General features: G+C 43.6%; 1 protein-coding gene across 2 annotated transcripts in view; it reads right to left on the reverse strand.

Moving 5' to 3' along the window:
- ANKS6 (ankyrin repeat and sterile alpha motif domain containing 6) overlaps positions 1-20,917 on the reverse strand; it is a 934,279-nt gene that overhangs the window by 646,234 nt on the left and 267,128 nt on the right. For both annotated transcript variants that reach the window (XM_069620475.1, XM_069620476.1), the window contains exon 5: positions 13,346-13,452. In XM_069620475.1, the coding sequence (XP_069476576.1) occupies positions 13,346-13,452 (107 nt within the window). The remainder of the gene's footprint in view (positions 1-13,345; positions 13,453-20,917) is intronic.

Here is a 20,917-nt window from a genome sequence, read left to right on the forward strand (position 1 = left end):
TACATATGACCTTTATAAGCAAAATAAATGGGATTGCTGACAATAGGTAGCACGGAAAGGTACAGTCTCATTCTGTAAATACCTACACAGATCTGACATACATAGGAGTTTTGAAGTCACTCAATTCCTTTTTCTCTTTTTCCCTCTTCCCCAACCCCCCCCCCCCGCCTCCCCTTCCAGATTTGGGCACAATTTGTCAAAATGCAATGATCTGTTTAAAAATGAAATGAAATTTGGTGATAAATGATGATTCCCAGATGAATTGAACTTAGTTTTCTTAAGGTTGTTTATAAATAAATTAGCAAGTTGATGCGTAAAAAGATTTTATTCTTTGGCTGTTTTAAAATATAGATCGTCACCTGTCACCTATACATGTTAGGACAATTTTTGTGAAAAAACTTTTTGGGGAAATGGTCGGTGAAATTATTTTTTATGTTTTTTTCTCAGAATTGCTGGTCAGAAATGAATATAGCTCATCTACACGACATCTAAAAAACGTCCTTATCTGGATTACAAGTGTCCTGATGAAAGCCTTAACGGATAATACACACATCTACTCTCTACCTTGAACTGTGGGGCATCAGTAGTTACTGTATAAAGGCTGGAAACAGATTTTGCTACTGTCGACACTTTTCCAAAATCGCTTGACACCTTTCTAAAGCCGCTTGGGGTTAAGAAATGTGAGAACATTCACCTACTAGTTACTAACATCACATTGTAGATATAGGATAAGTTTTCTTTTTTGATGGCATAAAATACCAGATCGTCTACTTGTTTGTATTGTTTTATATATATGCATTATTTGTATGGACATTACTTTTCATGTCCTTGTTATCATGTGCTAAAAAATAAAAAAACAATATATTTTATATTTTTTCGACCCCATTGTCTATATACATGTTTGATAAGACAATGTTCCACCTCCTTTCTGTTATAGGAACGAAGCTAATTTTACAGCCAATTACGACATTAGCAGGTAGTTTGTTGTGGGCCCTGGTTGTTTATACAGTGTCGTAGGACTGCCAGGATTGTGTAGTCATGAAAAAACCCAATGCGATTGCCATTGTATGTGATCGACCGGGTGCTCATGCCATGTGAAGAAGGGTGTCCCGATCCCTATAGTTCATAGGTTTGGCATTCATAGTGCGCAGGGGGGGAGGGGGCTCCAGGCACTGGTCTAACAGCTGGGATCCTGTGGAATCCTGTGGGATCTGTGTGCCCTTTCAACTGAGAAGAAATTGGAGAGCTTTTTAGGGGCCATGAGGTCCGATAGCCAGCTTTCCAGGAACAATTCCATGCACAGTCCTTTTTACGGAAGCCCCAGAATACAGAGGTTATTGCGGCGAGATCTCACTTTGCTATCTTCAGTTCTCGCTTCGAGTAGTGAGTTTCTTCTCAATGTTCTCCAGGCGCTCTTCTAGTTTCTTGACTGTGTCCTCGGTATCTGAGATCCGCTGTTCGGTTTCCCCCACTCGGGATGTCAGGCCATCCAATTTGACCTCCACTGATGTCCTGGACTCTCCGATGGCCGCCATGATATCCGTGAGCGACAGAGCCTGGCTTGTCTCATGAGTCGCAGCACCCGTTCTAGCCATATCTGCGGAGGTGGGGGCCTTCGCCGGGGTATTCATGGTGTATTTGTCTATTTTATTCTGGGTCGATAAATTGAGGGATTATTTTTCCTCATCCGGATCAGTCCAGTAGGCCAGTCCGGGGTCCAACACCTTTTTTCTCCCTAGGGCGATATCTGTCGCTTTGTACTTTGGTGGTGGGGAGGATAGGTATCACCCCAGTAGACACGTGGAGGGATGAGAAGAGGCCACACCAGGGTCAGAAGTGGGTTTGGTATAATCCATTCTTGTGAACAGGCGGAGAGAATTCAGGGTGTGGGGTCCACCATCAAACGCTTTATTCCAGGTGTTGGTGGGTGGTTCAATACATACATGCGCCAGTCTCGCAATAGCAGGTACTGCAAGGCCTGCCCTGACTCCCTCAGACTGGGCTCTTTAGTTCTAAGCACGTGGAGGTAGTTCCGGGGTCTCTGTTTTCCCTGCGGCGCGTTGACTCAAATCTGTGTGTTGCCAGTGTCAGTACTTTGCGGTGTCTTCCGTCAGGGCGCTGTCTATCCCCAGGCCCTCCGTTTCCCAAACCCCTCCTGTCACGCTTTGTTAACTCAAGTGCGGTTCCAAGTCACATGGGTCCCGTTCCCCCGGCCTCGGCTACGTTAGTGTTGGGGCTGGGGGTGGAGGGTGCGGGGGGTTGGCAGGTCTGTAGTCTGTGCTCTTATGCATGCGTTTTGGTGCCCCTGCAGGCAGCCACCATGCTCTGAGATTCACTTACTTGTGGGATTCGCTCAGGGCACAGTCCTGGTGCTCTCGTGGCGGTCTTCCCAAGCACAGTGCATTGTGCGTGGGTCACGTGCCAGTGTTCGCAAGTTTTTCACCCTCACAGCTCTTTTCCCTGTGCAACCAGTTCAGAAGCCAAGATTGTCCCCCATAAGTGCGCCTGCAGGGCTGCCACGGTCTGGCTACGTTCCACGGTGCAGCACTCGAGGTGTCCGATTGCAAGTCCCGCAGCGGGTAGCGCTCAGGCCCACTGCGCTAGGGAGCGATATGTTGGGCAGGATCACCGGCGTCCTAGCCACATACCCACCGGAGCTTGTAGCACAGCACCTTGGAGTACAAATTCTGCCGCCTCAAAGGCCCCACCATGTCCAGCTATTGGGCCACCTCAGGCAGTGGCCATCCAGTGCTGTGTAGTGGCGGTCACTTTCTTCACTGACTGTACCTTTCAGTGTCGCAGACGTCAGGTAGGGTGTTTGTAGGGGTCCCGCTGCTTAGCCGTTAGGTTACTCTCGTGTGCCTCCAGACCTTGTTCAGATGTGCGGCCCTGGTTGTGCCTCTCGGCGGGCCTCACACACGTTCAGCTTGCAGCAGTGAGGGGGGCCACCCAGTGTATTCCGCTTGTAAGTTGGTGGCTGTCAGGCCTGGGCCAGGGTATACAGCTCTGTTGTCTGCGCCGGGCGTACCGCTCGCTTGGGCTCCTCCTCCCATTGGTCTTCGTAGGCGTTACGCAGCCCAGAGCGCCATAGCCTTGTGGTCAGAGCCAGAGACAAAACATATCCGATTTTGCCGAACTCGCACCGGTTTCGGCCCAAACTTTGGAATTTTCCCAAAAAATAGTATATATTGCAGGATTTATGGGCAGCCCTGGCGGAGCAGCAGAGTCCTACGTCTGCATCTGTCGGCTGCTCAACAGCGCCCCCTTTTGTACCTTTCTTAAAGTCATTTTAACTTTTGGGTTTTGGTGGCTGTTTTAGTGGAAATGTTAACTTCCTGCAGAGTATTTAGTATCACCCCCGCTTGCACTATGCACTTTTTCGCATAGGACCCAGTTAATGTCAGGTGTAAACTGCTGAGGGAGGGGAGATGAGTGCAGCTTCAGCACTTTGACATTTTAAAAAGTGGTCCCCAAACGTTGCACAGCTCCAATTGTCTACTTGAATAGAGCGTAAATGCAGGGTTGGTCGTGATGGGCCAATGAATTGAGGGGCGAGTGACTCTATGCCTGGCTTGTAGCTTGCAAAATGACATGTTTACCTCGGCCCTAGGCCATCCAAGGTGTGAGGTTTTCTGCAAACTGTAGTTCTGCAATAAATAAATGTTTAAAATATACAGGTCCAATTCTAAAAGAACGCTGGCAGAGGTGGTATTCGGTAGAGGACTGTCATGTACATGGCCAAACCAGTACCTTGCAATTGGAGTCTGCAGATACACATGTGCTTTAATACAATGCTGTACGTAGTCATGCACTCGGCTCAGGAAAACACTTGAGCATGGGCAGTGTGGTTTTCATCTAGCACCATACAGTGCAAAGGTTCCCTTATTTTCTTTTTAAGTACATCACAAATGGGGGGAAAATGTATCAGGCAGACGCCCCTCAATTAGAAAGTGTGTCTCACATCAGGGCAAAGGGGGCATTGTGTGTCAGGCGGTATTACAACAGATACTGTAATTGTCTATTTTTGTAAATTGGGCGTTCCCATTGCCAAAGGGGTCTATTTAGAAAGTGTATATTTTAACTTACTAAAAAGACCCACTTTGGCAATGGGAACGCCCAATTCCCAAAAATAGATTACAAAAGGATAACAAAGGGATAGCGTTTTTGAAATGCATATTTTAACTTCAAAAGCGTTATCCCTTTGTAATCCATACTTTCTGCACCTTGTTGTTTATGTACAATAAAAGAAAGTTGTAGCTCTCATATCAGACCACAGTAATATTAGCACTCCTACTCTTCTGATACCACTTACAAAAACACATCTGTGGAGCAATGTGGATGGAATCATAGACCAGACTCTTACCGGTCACTTGTTTGCCATTCTTGTTGGGAGTATTTTTATACTGGTGTTGTAAATTGGGCGTTCCCATTGCCAAAGGGGGTCTATTTAGAAAGTGTATAATTTAACTTACTAAAAAGACCCACTTTGGCAATGGGAACGCCCAATTCCCAAAAATAGATTACAAAAGGATAACAAAGGGATAGCGTTTTTGAAATGCATATTTTAACTTCAAAAGCGTTATCCCTTTGTAATCCATACTTTCTGCACCTTGTTGTTTATGTACAATAAAAGAAAGTTGTAGCTCTCATATCAGACCACAGTAATATTAGCACTCCTACTCTTCTGATACCACTTACAAAAACACATCTGTGGAGCAATGTGGATGGAATCATAGACCAGACTCTTACCGGTCACTTGTTTGCCATTCTTGTTGGGAGTATTTTTATACTGGTGTTGCTGGGAGAAAGTTTTAGGAAATAAAAGCGTCTTGGAGCGCCATCTGTACCCATCCCTTAAAGCACCCAGAAGCCATAAGCGGGGGGAGTGTGGAGGATGAAAGCTGTGTGATGATAGACTGCAGGGCTTTTAACAAGAGCTTACATGAGTTCATTGTGTCTATAAGATAACCCAGAGCATAATACAATATGCGTGGAGGCTAGACCAGCGGCCACTTTAGAAGAACAACAAAAAGTCAAAGGTAAATGTCTCTACTTCAAATTCAGCAAAAAGTGTGTAAATCTAACAAGCAAAAGAAAACCTTGCATCCAGAGGATGATTGCCTTCCCCTTTACTGTTTCAGTGTCAGGTTTCGTCCTGGTCCCGTGCCAATTAGTTCCCTTTCTCATGGAAATAAACTTCAGAACGTGAAAATGCTTTCGCCATACCCTATTCCATAGATACAATGGCTATGGGTTACCATGGCGACTGGCGTCCAGTCCATTACGTTCTCCTCACAGTATGTTACACTGAGGGCGTGATTTCCATGGCAGCCTACATAACACTTCCGGGTTGCTGAGTTCCTCACTTCTGATTTTGTAATCAGCTGCGACTTCGCCCTGTTGTGTAACTTGCATTCTGTATTTCCATTCCTCGCCCCTGTTCCTCTCCCCGCTACTTTGTGATTCATTGTGACCCAGACTGCACTACTACAACGCAATTGCCTGACGATTTGGAACTGTTTGTCTACTCGTGCACCGAACCTGGTCTGCTATACAACGCGCCTGCCTACTGATTCGGATTGCCTGATCTCCCTTGCATTGAACCCGGTCTGCTCTACCACAACGCACTTGCCTGCCGATTAGGATTATCCGACCTGAATAACTTTTCTTCCCGTGTGATTCATCCAGCACGTTCTGCTACACGCCCACTCATCAACAAACTGGTCCCGGAAGGTGGGTTCTCCGCTCATTACGATAAGGAATACTTACCAACCACTTGGATTACTGCCTCATATCATACATTGACCAGTGAACTTACCAACAACACCCTAGTGTACACAGAAGAAAAGTGCTCAACTAGAGGCTGCCATCCTCTGCGCTGAAGCCGTTAGGCGTCCTCGTGCCGGTGGGATAGGATTGGGACTAGAGACTGCCTCATTCCGATTAGGCGTCCTCATGCCGTCGTGTTTAGTTACTAGTACACTGGGTGTCTACTTGGTACAAAAACATCATCAGGACAAGTGGTAAGTTTCCCAGTTTCCTTTGCATTCTAATGTCCTTAAATCTTCTCCTAGCTTCATGTCCTTTATTCTGTTTTCATAGATTGCATCTTTTGACCCAGTCTTGCTTTCACCCTTCTTGACCAGAGCACTCTGGGAGCCTTGTTCAACTCTGGTCAGTGTTTAGTTGGCTATTTCCTCATACTTGGCATAGTATTGTTTGACTCCCAGTCTAAGCTGTTCATCTTGTTTCTTTGCAGACCCTGGTCGTTCGTGGGGTGTTCCTTATCTTTCGAATAATTGATCCCTCTGTATTTACTTTGTGTGTTCAGAGGGTTCCATTTGTAGAAAGAATTCTATGGCTACGCTACGTGTCCAAGTTTGGTTCCATCGTTACAGATTGAGAGATCTGACATTCAGGTAGAATATTAAAAATGTTCTGATCAAACAGTGGTTCTTTAAGAGTGTATAAATGTCTCTTTCCTATAACACTTTGCTAAAGATAATGAAACTTATCCTTTCAAGCAATGTTGTTTTTAAGGATGGTAAAAGTCTCTCTTCTATACAGCAATGTATTAAAGAAGGTCTCCTGTTGTACTCCCTTGCCAGTAATTCCTTCTGGGCTCGGTTGGTCACCTGGTGTGGTCTCCTGCCAGGTATCTTTCCCCCAAAGGCTTACAACCTGATGCACTTCTTTCACCAGGTCTTCAAACTTTTCTTTATTTTTCAGTTCTCTTCCTCTTTAAGTATAACACAGGCGTGCTCCTTCACGGTTTATCCTTTATTGGCTCCAGGTATTATTTGTTCCAACCTCAACCATATAGGCATCTCATCTCATTTCTTTATTCTTGATTTTGGCATAACTACACCATAAAAGGAATACACACTGCAAAAATACAATACAATAATAGGAAGAGTATTAACATCAAGATAAAACATCAAAAGCAAAGGATACCAAATCCACAATTATACAAATTGCATCACCCCAAGACATAAAATTACACAAAAAAAAAACTTTTCCTAAAGGCAAAGTAAAACAAATAGCTAAAATCGCCATTATATCTTCCCGGGTGGCACAACATTTCAAGCATTAGAGCAATTCAAGCACCATGTAGTAGGATCTTACATTTAAGCGTAGCCAAATTGGATTGAGCCAATGGGAGTTCTCCCTTGTGTAGGCAGGGTAAAAGCAAAATAAATGCATTTCATCCTCAGTCGTAGCTAAACAGCACGGGCACAGAGATGACTTACTCTCGCCTCAGTTACGTTTGTAATATGCTATTGGCAGAACACCAAGTCGGAATTTAGCATATATAATTGTATCATTTGGGTATAGGTGCCAGCTATCTCGTGCGGTCCATCATACCCCATACCCAATGCTGCAAGTCATGACATGATTTTTATACTAAGAGCCAAATTTGGTGGGGCTTGCCCAAAGATCTGCAAGCCCAATATTGGGAATCATCTCTTTCACGCGCTTGAACCACAGCAGCTGCTTGCTTCCCTCCAAACATAAGACCCCCCCCTCCAACCCTTCCCTGTATAATAAAAGGGCATCGAAGTTCCACATCCTCAGCCAGTACAATACTGGTTGGAGCATGATGGTATGTTTGATCTGGGTTAGTCCCACTTCCGAAACCACTGGAATAGAAGGCGCACTTAAGGGTAGGCACAGTGGGCCTCATTACGGCCATGGCGCTCCCGAAATGAAGGGTGCCGGTACGGGACCAGCACCCTTCATTACGGGATGCCCTATTACGAGGTTCCCTTGCAGGACCCGGTAAGGGCGCCTCATAAAACCAGGAGTCCTTAGCGGTTCCCGCGAGGGGACCAGGGAACTAATAACGGGCCCGTTATTAACGGGCCCGTTATTAGCTCCCTTTCCATTCCCATAGAGCCCTATGGGTGCTCGAATGGGAATTGGGATGGGGATGGGTTTTTCCAATGAGGATTTACCGGGTCCTCCATGGTTGGAATAGCCCGGTAAGTCCTCATTGGATGAACCTGGTACTGGGCCCCGGTATGGAGGCAGCCATGCCCTTTTTAAGGACATGGCTGCCTCCATACTCATAATGAGGCCCCGTATCTTTTTGAGAAATGTATTCTCTACAACTTGAACAGAAGCACAATCGGACATGCCCCATAGTTAATCTCCATAGGTGACTGCAGGCACCATGCAGGCACCGCCTCACCCGCCCCAAATGAGAAATCATGCTAATAATGCAACCACATTGCCGTGTGCCGGGAAAAGAGCTCTTCGCAATCTGATGCAACCATTTCAGCTTGTCAGAGAAAGTCCATCCCAAATAGTTAAAAGAATCAACCATCCCCAAGGGATGGTCTTTCACATAGAATCTGGTTGTTAGATAGAGAGGCGCCCACGCGGGACACACTTCATTGTCTTCCTCTTTGGACAGATTGATGCGAAGACCTTTAGCACAGTCTAATCTCCCAAAAACCTCAAGCTGATGTTGAAGCACCACTGGTGTTTTGGCCAAAGGTAGGGTATCATCGGCAAAAAGGAGTAAACTCCAATTGCAAACCCAGGCCAAGAGCATCCTTTGCCACAGCATGAAGGTCAAGGGCAATGTTGTTTATATATAACAGAAATTCCACGCGAGCTAGAACACATCCCTGCCTAACTTGAATGCAAATAGTAACTGGCTTTGTCATTTCACCATTTCCTCCCTGCCCCCAGCTAATGCAGGCACAGTTGCCAGTATACAAAGAGCTGATGGCATGGCCCAGCCTCAGGGGGATATGTAACTTCTCTAGGGTAGCCTGTAAGAAGACTCTTGGGACAGCGTTAAAGGCCATTTGCAAATCAAACGCCAAATACACAGCTTGCAAGTTTAGGCATCTCATTTATGGAAACTTGTTAAAGTTTTTTAGCTTGTGGCATTGCTTGTTCCAATCTTCCCCAGATTGACAACTTATATATGAAGATTTGTACAGATCTTGCCTTTCAACTGCTACGTTTGTGTTCACTTGCTTATGACAGTATTTACTCCAGCTTTCCCCACATTGAATTCTCATATTTTGAGAATTGTGTAAATTCTGTCTTTCTATATCATTTGATTGTTATTCAAAATAAATTCCCAATTGTTTGTATGCCTGTCAGTAAGCCCCGGGGCTCCCAATGCTTCTGGGCAGCCTCACTGGTGTTTGCTGGCTTTTCCGAAGTGTGGTGAAGTCTGTGCTTCGAGAAAGCGTTTACTGCTCTGCAAACCCTCCTGCGGTTCTCCGGCCAGCTTCTCCGTCATCCGCCGGTGGAACTGCTGCTCTTCACTGTAACCGCGTTGCCAACAGCCTTCTCCACTGGTGCCCACTCCTCAGTGGTTCACCTGCAGCACACGCTTTGGTTCTCGAACCTTGCTGTTAGGAAGCGCCTGCCTCCTTCCACACAGTCCGCTTTTGTGTGTCTGCCTCCGGTTCTGCTTCCCACTTCGCCCGCTCTGCATCTCTTTTCTCCTCCTCCTTTACATTCAACTTGAAATGGCACACCATTTCTAAATGTCCGGCACAGCTGACTTCAGTTACAACAAATGGTCTGCACATTTAGGTCGGTGTTTTTTCTGCTCCATATTAACTCCTTTCTGCTCTTTCTCATCCCAGTACTGGAGGTTTTATGGGAGTTGCAGTTGATAGGAGTTTTAGACTTTTTAATACTGCATTGCTTTGAATACTTATTTGAATCAAAACGGTCAGAAATAGATGTTAAATAAGCATTATGTGTAATGGTATTTTGCTCAGACTTACAAAATTCCATCAGTATTTGTATTTATATGTATTGGTTATAGTTTCAGGGGGGAGGGAGGGAATACTGTATTTCTTCCAATGTAGTCATCACTTCCTCCCGATAGTCCCCTCAGGATCAGGTAGCAGCTGCGTTCCCCTGGCCATGTGAGAGGAGATTACCACCGGGGAATCAGTGATGACTCTGCAGAATTCATCACACTCCCCTTTACACCCCATCAATTAAAGGAATATTATGCAGATGGGAAGTTGCTCACAGGGGCCATTAAGGTCTAAAATCGTGTAACTTTTTAAAATTTAAGGTGTCATTTGTAATTCTGCTCAATAAACATATACATTATTAATAGCATAACAAACAGTCATGGCTAATTTGATTTCCAGGCGAATTACAACGTGCAATCGTTAATGTGGATATTTTCATGGCAATGTTTAAAACTGACAGGCTGGCACATTGAACTGAACTTTAAATTGGTAAATTGACATTTGCTGGAGACACACTTGCACCTAGATGTAATTGATTATTTGTCTGGCAATTCTGGTCGTGTTTTAAACTAGCACAGTAATAATTATTTGCAATAAATAATAAATCTCATGGCACAACATTCAAAACTGGAGTAATTTCTATAGGTATGATTTACAATTGCCGTTTGCCCCAGTGTGATAGTGGCAGACTATGCCAGATCACTGAAATAGTGTCTTACACAAAGTCGCCTACTGTGCATTCAGCATTTCTGAATTACTCCCGTGTACTACTGGTGGACCTGCCATCTGCATTATTGACTATTTAATGTGTTATCCTATAGAACTGCTTGTATGTCCTATAGATTTGTATCCAATTTCACCCGAAATTGAGCTCTAAATTGCAGTGTGCTGGCATTTCGAAAAAACTTTGTGAAGGGAGAACCCACCAAAGCCTCTCCCTGAATGGGTTCTGGTTTGTGTGTGATAATACAGGGGAAACATCTACGTGCCACCACTTTAAAAATTAAGCTGCCACCATTGGGCATTAACAGGATATTGCTGTAACCCTTCTGCAGTACCCACAACCCTACAGAGGGCTGAAGGGGGTCCAAGAGTGGTACAATATGGTAGCATAAAGCCCCCAAAATCAACTGTTCACAGTGAGAAATCTGCAATACATTTCTGCTAAACCAATTTAGTTCTAAGCTGGGAAAATAAAAACACACTAATGAGGTTACACCACGAGGGATGGCCAACTCACTGCATCAGCCATAGTCTTCCTGATAGTACAGTGGCTGTTTGGAGACAGAGGAAAAAATAGGAGATTGAGGTGGGACAAGAGGAAAGAGGCTGGAGCGAGTTGGCCAGAGGGCAGGTGAGGAGTAAAGCGGTTGTGAGAAGAGAGGAGTCGGAAAGGAGGAACATCAAATGGATTTAGATGGCTGGAAGGAGAGCAAAAGGAAAGGAGGGTGTGCAGAGGAGAATGGAGGCACCTCAAAGAGAGGAGAGGAGTAGTACATTCATTAAAAGGTTGGAAGAGAAATCCAGAGAGGGGTGGTGGAGAACATTAAGGAGGAGGTTGGGAGTAACACCTGAACGAAGGATGAAAGGAGTTTGTAGAAAAGAAAGGTGGCAATAACAATCAGCAGAAATGGAGGAACAGCAGAGAGGAGGCTTGAAGGAGTTGACAAGGAGCAGGCATGCTAGAAGCCCAACAGGAGAGAATTAAGCAGGGGTGGAGGCACAAGTATGTGACAGAGTGTTGATGAAATATAGGAAGGGGAGGAGTAGCAGTACAGTGGAGATGACAGGAGAGATCCCTTTAGGTACAAGACCATTATGAGTCGAGGAGGTACATGAGAATATGGTCTGAAGAGTTAGAGCCAAGACCTAGAGATGGGTAGGTAGCGCAAATACTTTAGTCAAATTTCTGAACAGACTATGGTTACCCCCCTGTCAGTGGCTATTCGGGAAGACATCTATTACTGCTGCTTGGACCCAAGCTCTCTTTGCCTGGCCTAGTGTGTGTACATGCAGACATAGGGCCAAAGGTTTGGCCAAGTGGTTTCTCTAGGAATCGAGGACAAGGAGCAGAGGAACAGAATCTACAGAACAAAACCCAGGAAGAGGCGGAGGGACACTCAAACTCTTAAAACTGTGACCAACCCCTGAAAATATCCTGGGAAGGGATCCCTGAATTGACGGTTACAAAACCCAGAGACTATTGCTTGAATCCAAGGTGACAATATCTTTTTATAGAGTTCAATTTTTCTTTGATAGTCCCTAATAAACCTTTAACCTAACTTCTATGTCTGTCTTATATGGCTCCTGTTCTGCTCAATGAAATTTCTCCTATGAACAACCGCCCCACCCAACATAACAAACAGGTGTATTTAAAGAGTGCCTGTTCACCCCAGAGGGGCATCTTTGGGCAATTGTCAGATAACAGATGTAGATTGTTACCAAACGTAATGGTACCAGACCACTTTTAGCAATTGCAACAATTGCACACATGGTCCTGTCCCTATCTGATGGCATAAACCTAGATCCCTACTCTTTATGCTCAATGCTTGATGACAATGATTGGGCTCCCCCATTGACTTTTTGCAATCAATGCGCTCAGTTAGAGTCTCATGCATGCAGCCCCCCCCCCCCCATCTTATATATGGATACTGTTCAGTCTTCCCTTTCCATACACTTGTGTCTTACTCTCCTGAATGTCGCTAGTCTCCTGATTTCATTCCCCACCTCACTCGGTTTTAACTTACTTTCACAACTTACTCTTCACCCTCTCCCTCCATTCTCTAAGCTCATGTTCTCGAATCTCTCTCAGATCTTTTTCACTTCCTTCATCTATTTACTCTTGGCATAAGTATTCCACTGAAAGCTGGTGACCATTTGACTATACACATCTCACAAGTAATCAAGAGATGTACAGAGACCTGCTAATTTATATACACTTACAAATAATTGCCTCATTAACTTTACCTTAATTTGTGCTCAAACTACTACTAGCTAGATCACCTATAGCCAAGCAAAAACGAGCATTCTCTCCTACGTTCCAGTATTACATAAGCTCCACCCAGAGTGCTTTCCTACTTCTTCTAACCCCCTTCTATTCATCACCCTTCATCTCTTTTTCGATACCAATGACCACTAAACTGTTTGCTTGGATTAATACTTTGTTTTGCTTTCCTTTCTTCACAGTGCTTTCTTTGCTAATACATATTTATCAAATCTGTCTTGCACTTTACCTTATGTGTAGCTGGCTAGTTATTAGTCTCCTTGGGCTTTTGCAAGATATATAAAATTTAGGTTATCAAAATAATCAAATGACACATGCAGTAGATGCTGCTCTCGGATGCTGATCATTCATTAAGAAAACAGTGGCAGAAAGGAACATTGTGGCAAATCAGATTGGATTTTTGAGTTGAAGCCAGTGTCATACAGAATCTCATTAGAGCCCCCTTTCAACTGATGCAGATTCAACTACTAGAAGACAGCACTGATCAAAGCATGCACATTCTGAAATGATTGATGCTGCAAAATCACTATTACGAGAATTCCATGTGTACATTTCCAGTCAAGATATATTTGTGAGCGTTGATAAAATTCATGAAGAAACATACCTGGATCATTAAGCAGCATTACTAGATCAAAGGCAGTGTAGCCATTTTTTGCACGCAAGTTGACATCAGCTCCTTGATTTAACAAATACAGAACAACTTCTTTGTTTCTTGAAGGAGAAAACAAAAAGTAAATACACAAATCAATTGGCTGTTTGTCTTCCGTTATACAATTTGGTTTCCCTAGTTTTACTAGCGTCATCAGGAATGAAAATGGATAGAATTTACCACAAAGTGAATAAAATAAATGTTAAATAAATATCACATATGCAGAGTCGTAATTCATGGGCATTGTTGGGTATAAATGGTATGGGGGCGATAGTGCAACTTCTACCATTTGCAAAACATCAGCATGAATTCAGTTAATTTTAATCAATCCGTTCTAGATATGTAGTTACTTTTTATGTATCAAAAACAAATATTTGTGTGTCAGTTACATTAAACTTTTCACACTTATAAAATTAATTTCGAAGTGACATTACACTCCTAGGAATTACAACTTGAAATAGATCATCTTTAAATAATAAAAGTCGATGCCAGAAGTTTACTAAAGTCGTTTCATCAAAATTTGTCACAAATGTCCCAAACCGGTGCATTCGAGTGTCTAATAGTTCATTACACTGTACAAATAATTGTTGAAGCGATTCAACTCCCATCTTCCAGAAGCGACAGTCTTTCCTGCTTGGGAATTTTCCTTTTAGCTCGCAGTATGTCTTTTGTGGGGAAAAAAGTTACGTTTTTGCTTTAATATAGCGACCCTGCACTGTTGAGAGTGTTGCTTCACCATATATGGCAGAACTGAATTATAAGATTTGATGATATATTTAAAATTATAAAAAATCTTAAGTCAGTTCATCTTCTGACGATTCAATAGATGTTAAAACTGATAGGCAAGTATCTTTCTAACAGGTTAGTGCTGTAAGGAACTCATGGTGGCAACAGTAAAGACAAACACAAGTGATCAGAGTTCAAGGGTGTTTATAAAACTGTAAAGTTTGGTTGGAAAAACGGCTAATCTAAACCTAAATCTAAGATGGGAGCAAGCTTCGACCAGCAAATAATAAGGCAGTCCTAGTGGCATTGTGTCAAATAAAAGGGCCTATACTAAGAAAAACCTATTGCCAATATTTACGCTCAATACAAAAAAGTGTGGGATAATGTTCTCAAGAAAAAAGGAAGTGTTCTCAAATAATAAGTCAGGATACAGTACTTGAGGTCTCCCTTCCCCACGTTTGAAGCACGGGACAAGGTGCGAGCACAGCACACTCAACCTTTCCCAGCACAAGAGAACAGAGAACAGTTCTGGTTTTCAGCAATTGGGGCACTCAGTGATTAAGTCTCTTTTTCTATCAAAAACTCTTTTGCCGCCGTGGGCATGATGTATTCAAATAATAAACAAGAGTTCCTTTTCACAGATACAATGGGTGATGTCTTTCACCTCTGGATCCCCCTCTTCTGGGTGCAGATCCCTAAAGTTATTTAATGATAGCAGAACCTCTGATTGTTATTCCTCCTGCGTTCGGGGGTTTGTCAGCTTCATAGCATTTGTATTTTGGCATTTATATAGCGCTCTATATATATCATTGTTATGACCTCAAAGCACTTGTGGGTTGAACGCTCTCGGGGACCGTAGTCCAGGTCAGTCGAGAGAGTAATGTATCATAGGGGGCTTGCATGCGCTCATTATGTGCACAGCTGACGCGATTGCCTGATGGTAGCTGCATCCTAGTATTAGGTGTGGTGGTATTGAGATCAGTTGAATGTGTGCAGTCTGGAGGTTGATCTCCGAGACTGGACTGACTGTGTTAGGCCTGTGTGGGACGTTTATGTGTGCAGCTAAGCCGATTTTTCGTGGGGGTTTAACTTAGCTTTAGCAGGATGTTTAGGTGATGGAGTGTTGTTCGTATGTGAGCATCTAGGCAGAAATTGATCGAGGGGTGTAGCTGCGATCTATTGTGTGTTGGTGTAGAGTAGAGAGTGAGCATAGCGATAGGAGAGGTGAGTGTCTGAAGTGGGGGTTTTATTCTTACGAGCCCACTGTTCCAGATTTCATTTACGTGTTTTGCGATTTTTGCGTTCAGACTGACATTATTGTTTTAATAGTTGCTTTCAGTGGTGTCATTGCTCAGTATCTCCTTGAACATTTGTCTGCAGGTTGCAAGGAAAGATGTGTCTTAGGAGTTTGAGGTGCCGGTGACAGGATTTTGATACATTATTGATCTGACTGGAGAGGGTTAGGCTTGAGTTCATAGTGCAGCCAAGGTTTTGACTAATTGGAAGGGGGGGAGGGCAAAGTAGGGGTGGCATGTGAGCGTTTGCGGGAGAGGGGCAGTAGTGCCGCACACCATTATTTCAGAATCGGGGTTCAAACGGAGGTTGTTACTTGTCATCCATCGGTCAATATCACTGAGACATGCTTTAAAAGCGGGACGTGGGTTGGTGTTTGTTTTGGGAATTCTTAGGATAATTTGAGGAGGGGTTGAAGAGGTGTTCTTTGTTGATGTGATATTTCCATACCGGGGGAGGTCAGAGGCAGCACCTAGAATTTGATACACCTGGATAGTGGGAAGTCCTAGATGAAATAGATGACAACAGTAAAAGCAGTGACATAATAAATTAAGCTTCCAAACCAAACAAAAGTTCCACAAAAGCTCTTTTCTGTATTTGGAGGATAGTTCTTCACCCCCGGGTTCCCCGTCTTCTGGTTTCAGACCCCTCTCAAATATCACTTCTCTTTATCGGGTTCCCTCTGGCATATCATGCATTCAAAAGGCTTTTCCTTTTGCATTTTGATTTGTTGCACTCACAGGTCGGTGGGTGTTGGCTTTTCATCCTTGGATCCCCTTCTTCCGGGCTCAGATCTGACTCGACTGTTCGCCTTCCTCGATAGGGTTCACTATGGCTTTCAATGCAATTTATCTAGGGACTTTCATAAAATGTCTTTGTACAGTTCACTATGGACATCCCTCTGCCGTGTTCACGCCTGTCAGCTCACTGTATTTCAGGACTTAGACTTCACCCCCTTTTTCGCAGCATCCCTTGTTCGGGCTCATGTTGTCTCCTTTGTCAGCATCCCTTGTTAACGCTCGTCAATCTGTCAATTGTACCTTTTCACATTCAACTTTTACATATCGGTTAATTCAGTTTCACAGTACTCAATCAGCTGCACTATACCCCTGCCAAAATTTCTAAGTTCTCCCTGTGGTGTCAGAATGTTTGTGTGAAATGTGGGGCTACACTGGCTAATACCTTTCATAGGTTTGGGCAATGTCCTCACATTGCACAATATTGACAGGCAATTGCTGAGACGTTAGAAGATATTGTGGATGTTCTCCCAACTATGTCACCCCTAAAATAACTGTTACGAGATATTGGTAAAGTATTGACAGTCACCAGAACATTTTTCAATTTGGCTTGTACGGTTGCTAAAAAATATATCCTTAGTCACTGGAAATCTAAACTGGCTCCAACACATGGAGTGGCTGCGGGACTTGGTGTATATCAATGAGCTGGAATAGACCTTTATTGCTACAATAACTAAGACCTGTAGCCCCAAGAATATCTGGGCCCCGCTACGCCTGTATTTATCTCGAATGGGGAATTTGGACACCACCCAGCAACAGTTGGCATAGAGGATGGCTGTAGTCCTCCCTCGATATAGGTGTGCACTTTGGATATTTTTGGTTATCTGCCTGACGACTTAGGCTTGTCACCCCTCTTTGTTAAGTCACGCATTGCATATACCATACTGGGTCATTGTCATCTGTTCAAGTTTTGTTAAATACAGTTTAAAAATAAAAATAATAAATGCCCCATTTGCCATATACATTGTTGTAAACACTAGCTGCATACCAAATTAAGTTAAAAGCCATAGCAAATTCGCCCAGACTAGATTTTCCCCTCAACTAATTGCTGCATATTGACATCTTCAGTTTGGAATCATCAATGTATTACTGTCATAATTTGAGTTTTAATTATTTTACCACCACCTGAAAGACAATGGGCCTCATTACGAGCTTGGCAGTGGGGTAAAAATGTGGCAGAAATTCTTTTACTACAAAAATGTTTTAATAACAGAGTTACGGACACTTTAAATGCAACATCAAATTCAGGGTTTGTCCTTGAAATGGAAGATTTACCTCCATCATACTGCTAAAAACAAATCCTCCACTTTCAGGCAAAAAAAAAAAATCAGTGAATATACAACATGGAATTACCACATGCAGTAAAACCACCAAAAATCCCCATGTAGTCTTGTGGACTCCGAAAATGGGGATTTACACCATCCTACCACCACTCATAATCCTCTGGTAACACAAAGGTACAGAGTGGGGGTAACGGTAAGCGAGTTTGGTGTTAAATCAGCAGATTTACCACCAAACTCATTTTGAAGGCCCACAGTTCTGTCGAGTTCATAAGCAAATGTTTCTCATTGCCAAAAAAGGTTGGAGACCCCTGGCCTAGCTTATGAAATAAAAACCTAAGTTATGTTATATGGTATTTGTATAGCGCCTACTGCCATTGGTATGACCTCGAAGCGCTTAGAGGTGGAAGATTGTGGTCAGAGGATTGAGAAGCGGTGAAGGAGATGTAAAATGTGTGTGTGCGCATTCATTGCAGTTACGAATGAAGCTAGTGTGGGAGTGGCTGGGTCCCTAAAAGCCAACTGTGATTGACAGTAGGGGGAAGCGTGCTATCGAAAGATTCAGAGGGGTCAGAAGAGACAATCTATGTGACAAGCTGGAACGAATTTTGCATGGGACTCAGCTCTATTCTATTGGAGGAGCCACTGAGGCCGAGGGTGATGTATGCTTTAGAGTGGGTGTTGTCAGGTAGTGTGCATCGCAGTTGCTTGTGGCTGTGTGGGCTGAGCCCCCCGGAAGGACACTGCAGTAACGATTAATGATAGATCCCTCCTAAAGCTTCTGGAAGATGATCAATGGCCAACTGAACACACATCACAGGTTGGAGCATTGGGAAGATAGATGGGAGTAGGGCTCTCAGGTAAGTTGAACAAAAAGGAGCCGACTGGCTCTTCCAAGCAATCTCAACACAGTATACAGTGTAATAGACAATGTTTTAATCAATGCAGGGCTGAGATCAGACTGCACCATTTATTTATTGCAGCATTTGCTCTCATTTTTAAGTATATTTATTCATGCAACTTTAAGACTACTGCATGAATAAATAGCTATTAGTTTGGTCAGGCAAGCTTGAATGTTGCGTTAGTTTGGTATCTGGGTAAATTTATAGCTGCATGCGTCATCTAGCATTTCTTAGAAATATAATAAAGAAAACTCCCCAAAGCATTAGTGATTTTCTGTGCTCACTTTCCAAGCAACGCTGAACCACACTGATCAGGGCTTGCCAGTGTATTTTTACACAGCACATGTTATAAAACCTGGATGATCATGAAAACTGGGACATGTGCATGTTGCAGTTAACATGCAACTATCAAGTTCTTTGTGGGTCGTTTGATGTTACAATGTTGGTCCAACACATTAAAATTAGTGTTGGGACTTAAAACTTATTCAACATGTTTTGCGGTCATTGAAGACTATTGGTAATTTGATGATGGTAGAGGCATTAAATATAAGGGACGCAGATGGTCACTTGCACTCCGAAGGGCCATGTAGGTCCCAGCAAAATTGTACCACTCTGCTAAATTTGGGAACCTCCCCAAACCCCATTCTCCTCTCACTCCATCCTACGACAGGGTGGTACTGGCTTGCAGGATTCCAAGACTTGGTTGGGAGGTTTTCTGCATTGGACAAAGGCCACAGCCCCTTCTAGCTAGTAAGCATGTTAGCAAGAGTGTGTGTGTGTGGGTTAGTGTGTGAGTTCGAGTGTTAGAATGTGAGAGTGTAAACAAGCCTACCAACAGATGCACTTACCTCCCCTTGTTGCTCACACCTTCCACATCAACACAAGTAGAGCGAGCAGTGAAAAATTCCAGAACTGTTCAGGTGTGTTTGAGGAAATGGTGCAGTGCTGTGCTGAGATTCGGTTATTTTGTCCTTGGAGAGAAGAACAAAGTGTTTGCATAATTTTTCCACTCCTGCTGGCTGGCGCACGAAACCTTTAACAAGGTGGGAACACTAACAGATCAAATAGCCACATACTACGTGGAGCGTAGCAGAAGTGTTCTGGTGTGTTCAGGAGTGGTGCGGAGGGGCCCATCCAAGTAAGTCATTTTGGCAAACCATGCATTTAAATGCTTGCTCTTAATAATTACGGATCTGGTTAGCGCTAACTTACTAGGCCACAGGATTTTGTGTAAACGCCACTACGAACAGTTTATGGTATGCCAACTGAAAGCTGCTAAAGCAGCTGACTCTCTGGCCTTGAAGTTAGCTGAGGGGAACGTTGGTGCCGACACACAGTCCTTGTAGTGCCTTTTTGTTCTGGGCGATAATTATTTCTGTGCCGTTCCGGAGAAAGCATGTGTGTTTGGAACTCTGCTCATGTCGATCTCGGCGGTAAGGCGGCCATTGCGGAAATTTGAATCTTACCCTACATATACATAAGTAATTGAAAGTTGTGGCAGTGTAGAGATTCTTGCAGGTACAAAACAAGGAAATCCTACGGGGCTTTAGAAAAACGATACTCAGCCCTGTTTTTGGTCTAAAGCTGCGAACATCCAGGAGACTTCAGGGATTTGCCCTTTGATCATGTGGGCAGGTTGGCTTTGAATGTTTTGGGCAACTTTGACGATCCGGATTAGACTTTTACGGAAATCAAGCCGTTTCTCAGTTGTGCGTATGGTGTGGCAGCGAACTCTCAGGAGACTGTGGGGCTCTACCCTTTGATCCTGGTACAGAAGTGGTTTTATAACGGCCACAAGTCTTTGAGAACCAGGCCAGGCCTGGAATAGTTTTTAACACTCAGGTGCTTCTCAATAATACTCATTGAAATCTGTGTTTGGAAAAAGAGATGCTGAAGAAAACAGTTTTTCTAAATACCTGAAAATAAACCTATATCCCAGTTTGCCATAAATGTGTTATAACCTAAGAAGTGGTACTGGTGGTCCTAGTGCTATTTGGAAGGGAGACCTAAGGGCACCCGAGACTGATAATATGCAGGTTTCTGATGATCAAAATTATGGTACGTCTACATACTATCCTCAAATTCACTATGCTCATAATGAGGGGCCAGTTGATTTGAATATTGATTTCTCTGCACACTTAGTAACATCTAGTCCTCGCCCCCAGACGGTCTTAGTGTCGAATATACTGCCTAACAATTTGGACTATACACTTTCAACCTCATCAATCAAAAAAACTACCTTGAAGGGGAAAATCTCTAAAAGAACTTTAATTGATAGTGCCATATGCGAGGGTCTGGGTGGGGGGCACAAGTATAATGGCATAGCGAATGAAGAAGAAGTCATGTTTCTAATGGATCAGTCCGAGGTGCAGACAAATGAATGGGTGGTGCCGGAGGATGCAATCTCCATACCTGAATCTCAGGTTCTCATTCCTCCAAGTGGGTAAGTGAAAGACACAAAGTCATCAACAACGAAAGAAGACCCAAAGCTCCACGGAAAAATCTAATTCTCCTTCAGAGTCTGCACTT

This window comes from Ambystoma mexicanum, chromosome 5q (assembly GCF_040938575.1).
Source record: "Ambystoma mexicanum isolate Mex_15411 chromosome 5q, UKY_AmexF1_1, whole genome shotgun sequence".
Lineage (NCBI taxonomy): Eukaryota > Metazoa > Chordata > Amphibia > Caudata > Ambystomatidae > Ambystoma > Ambystoma mexicanum.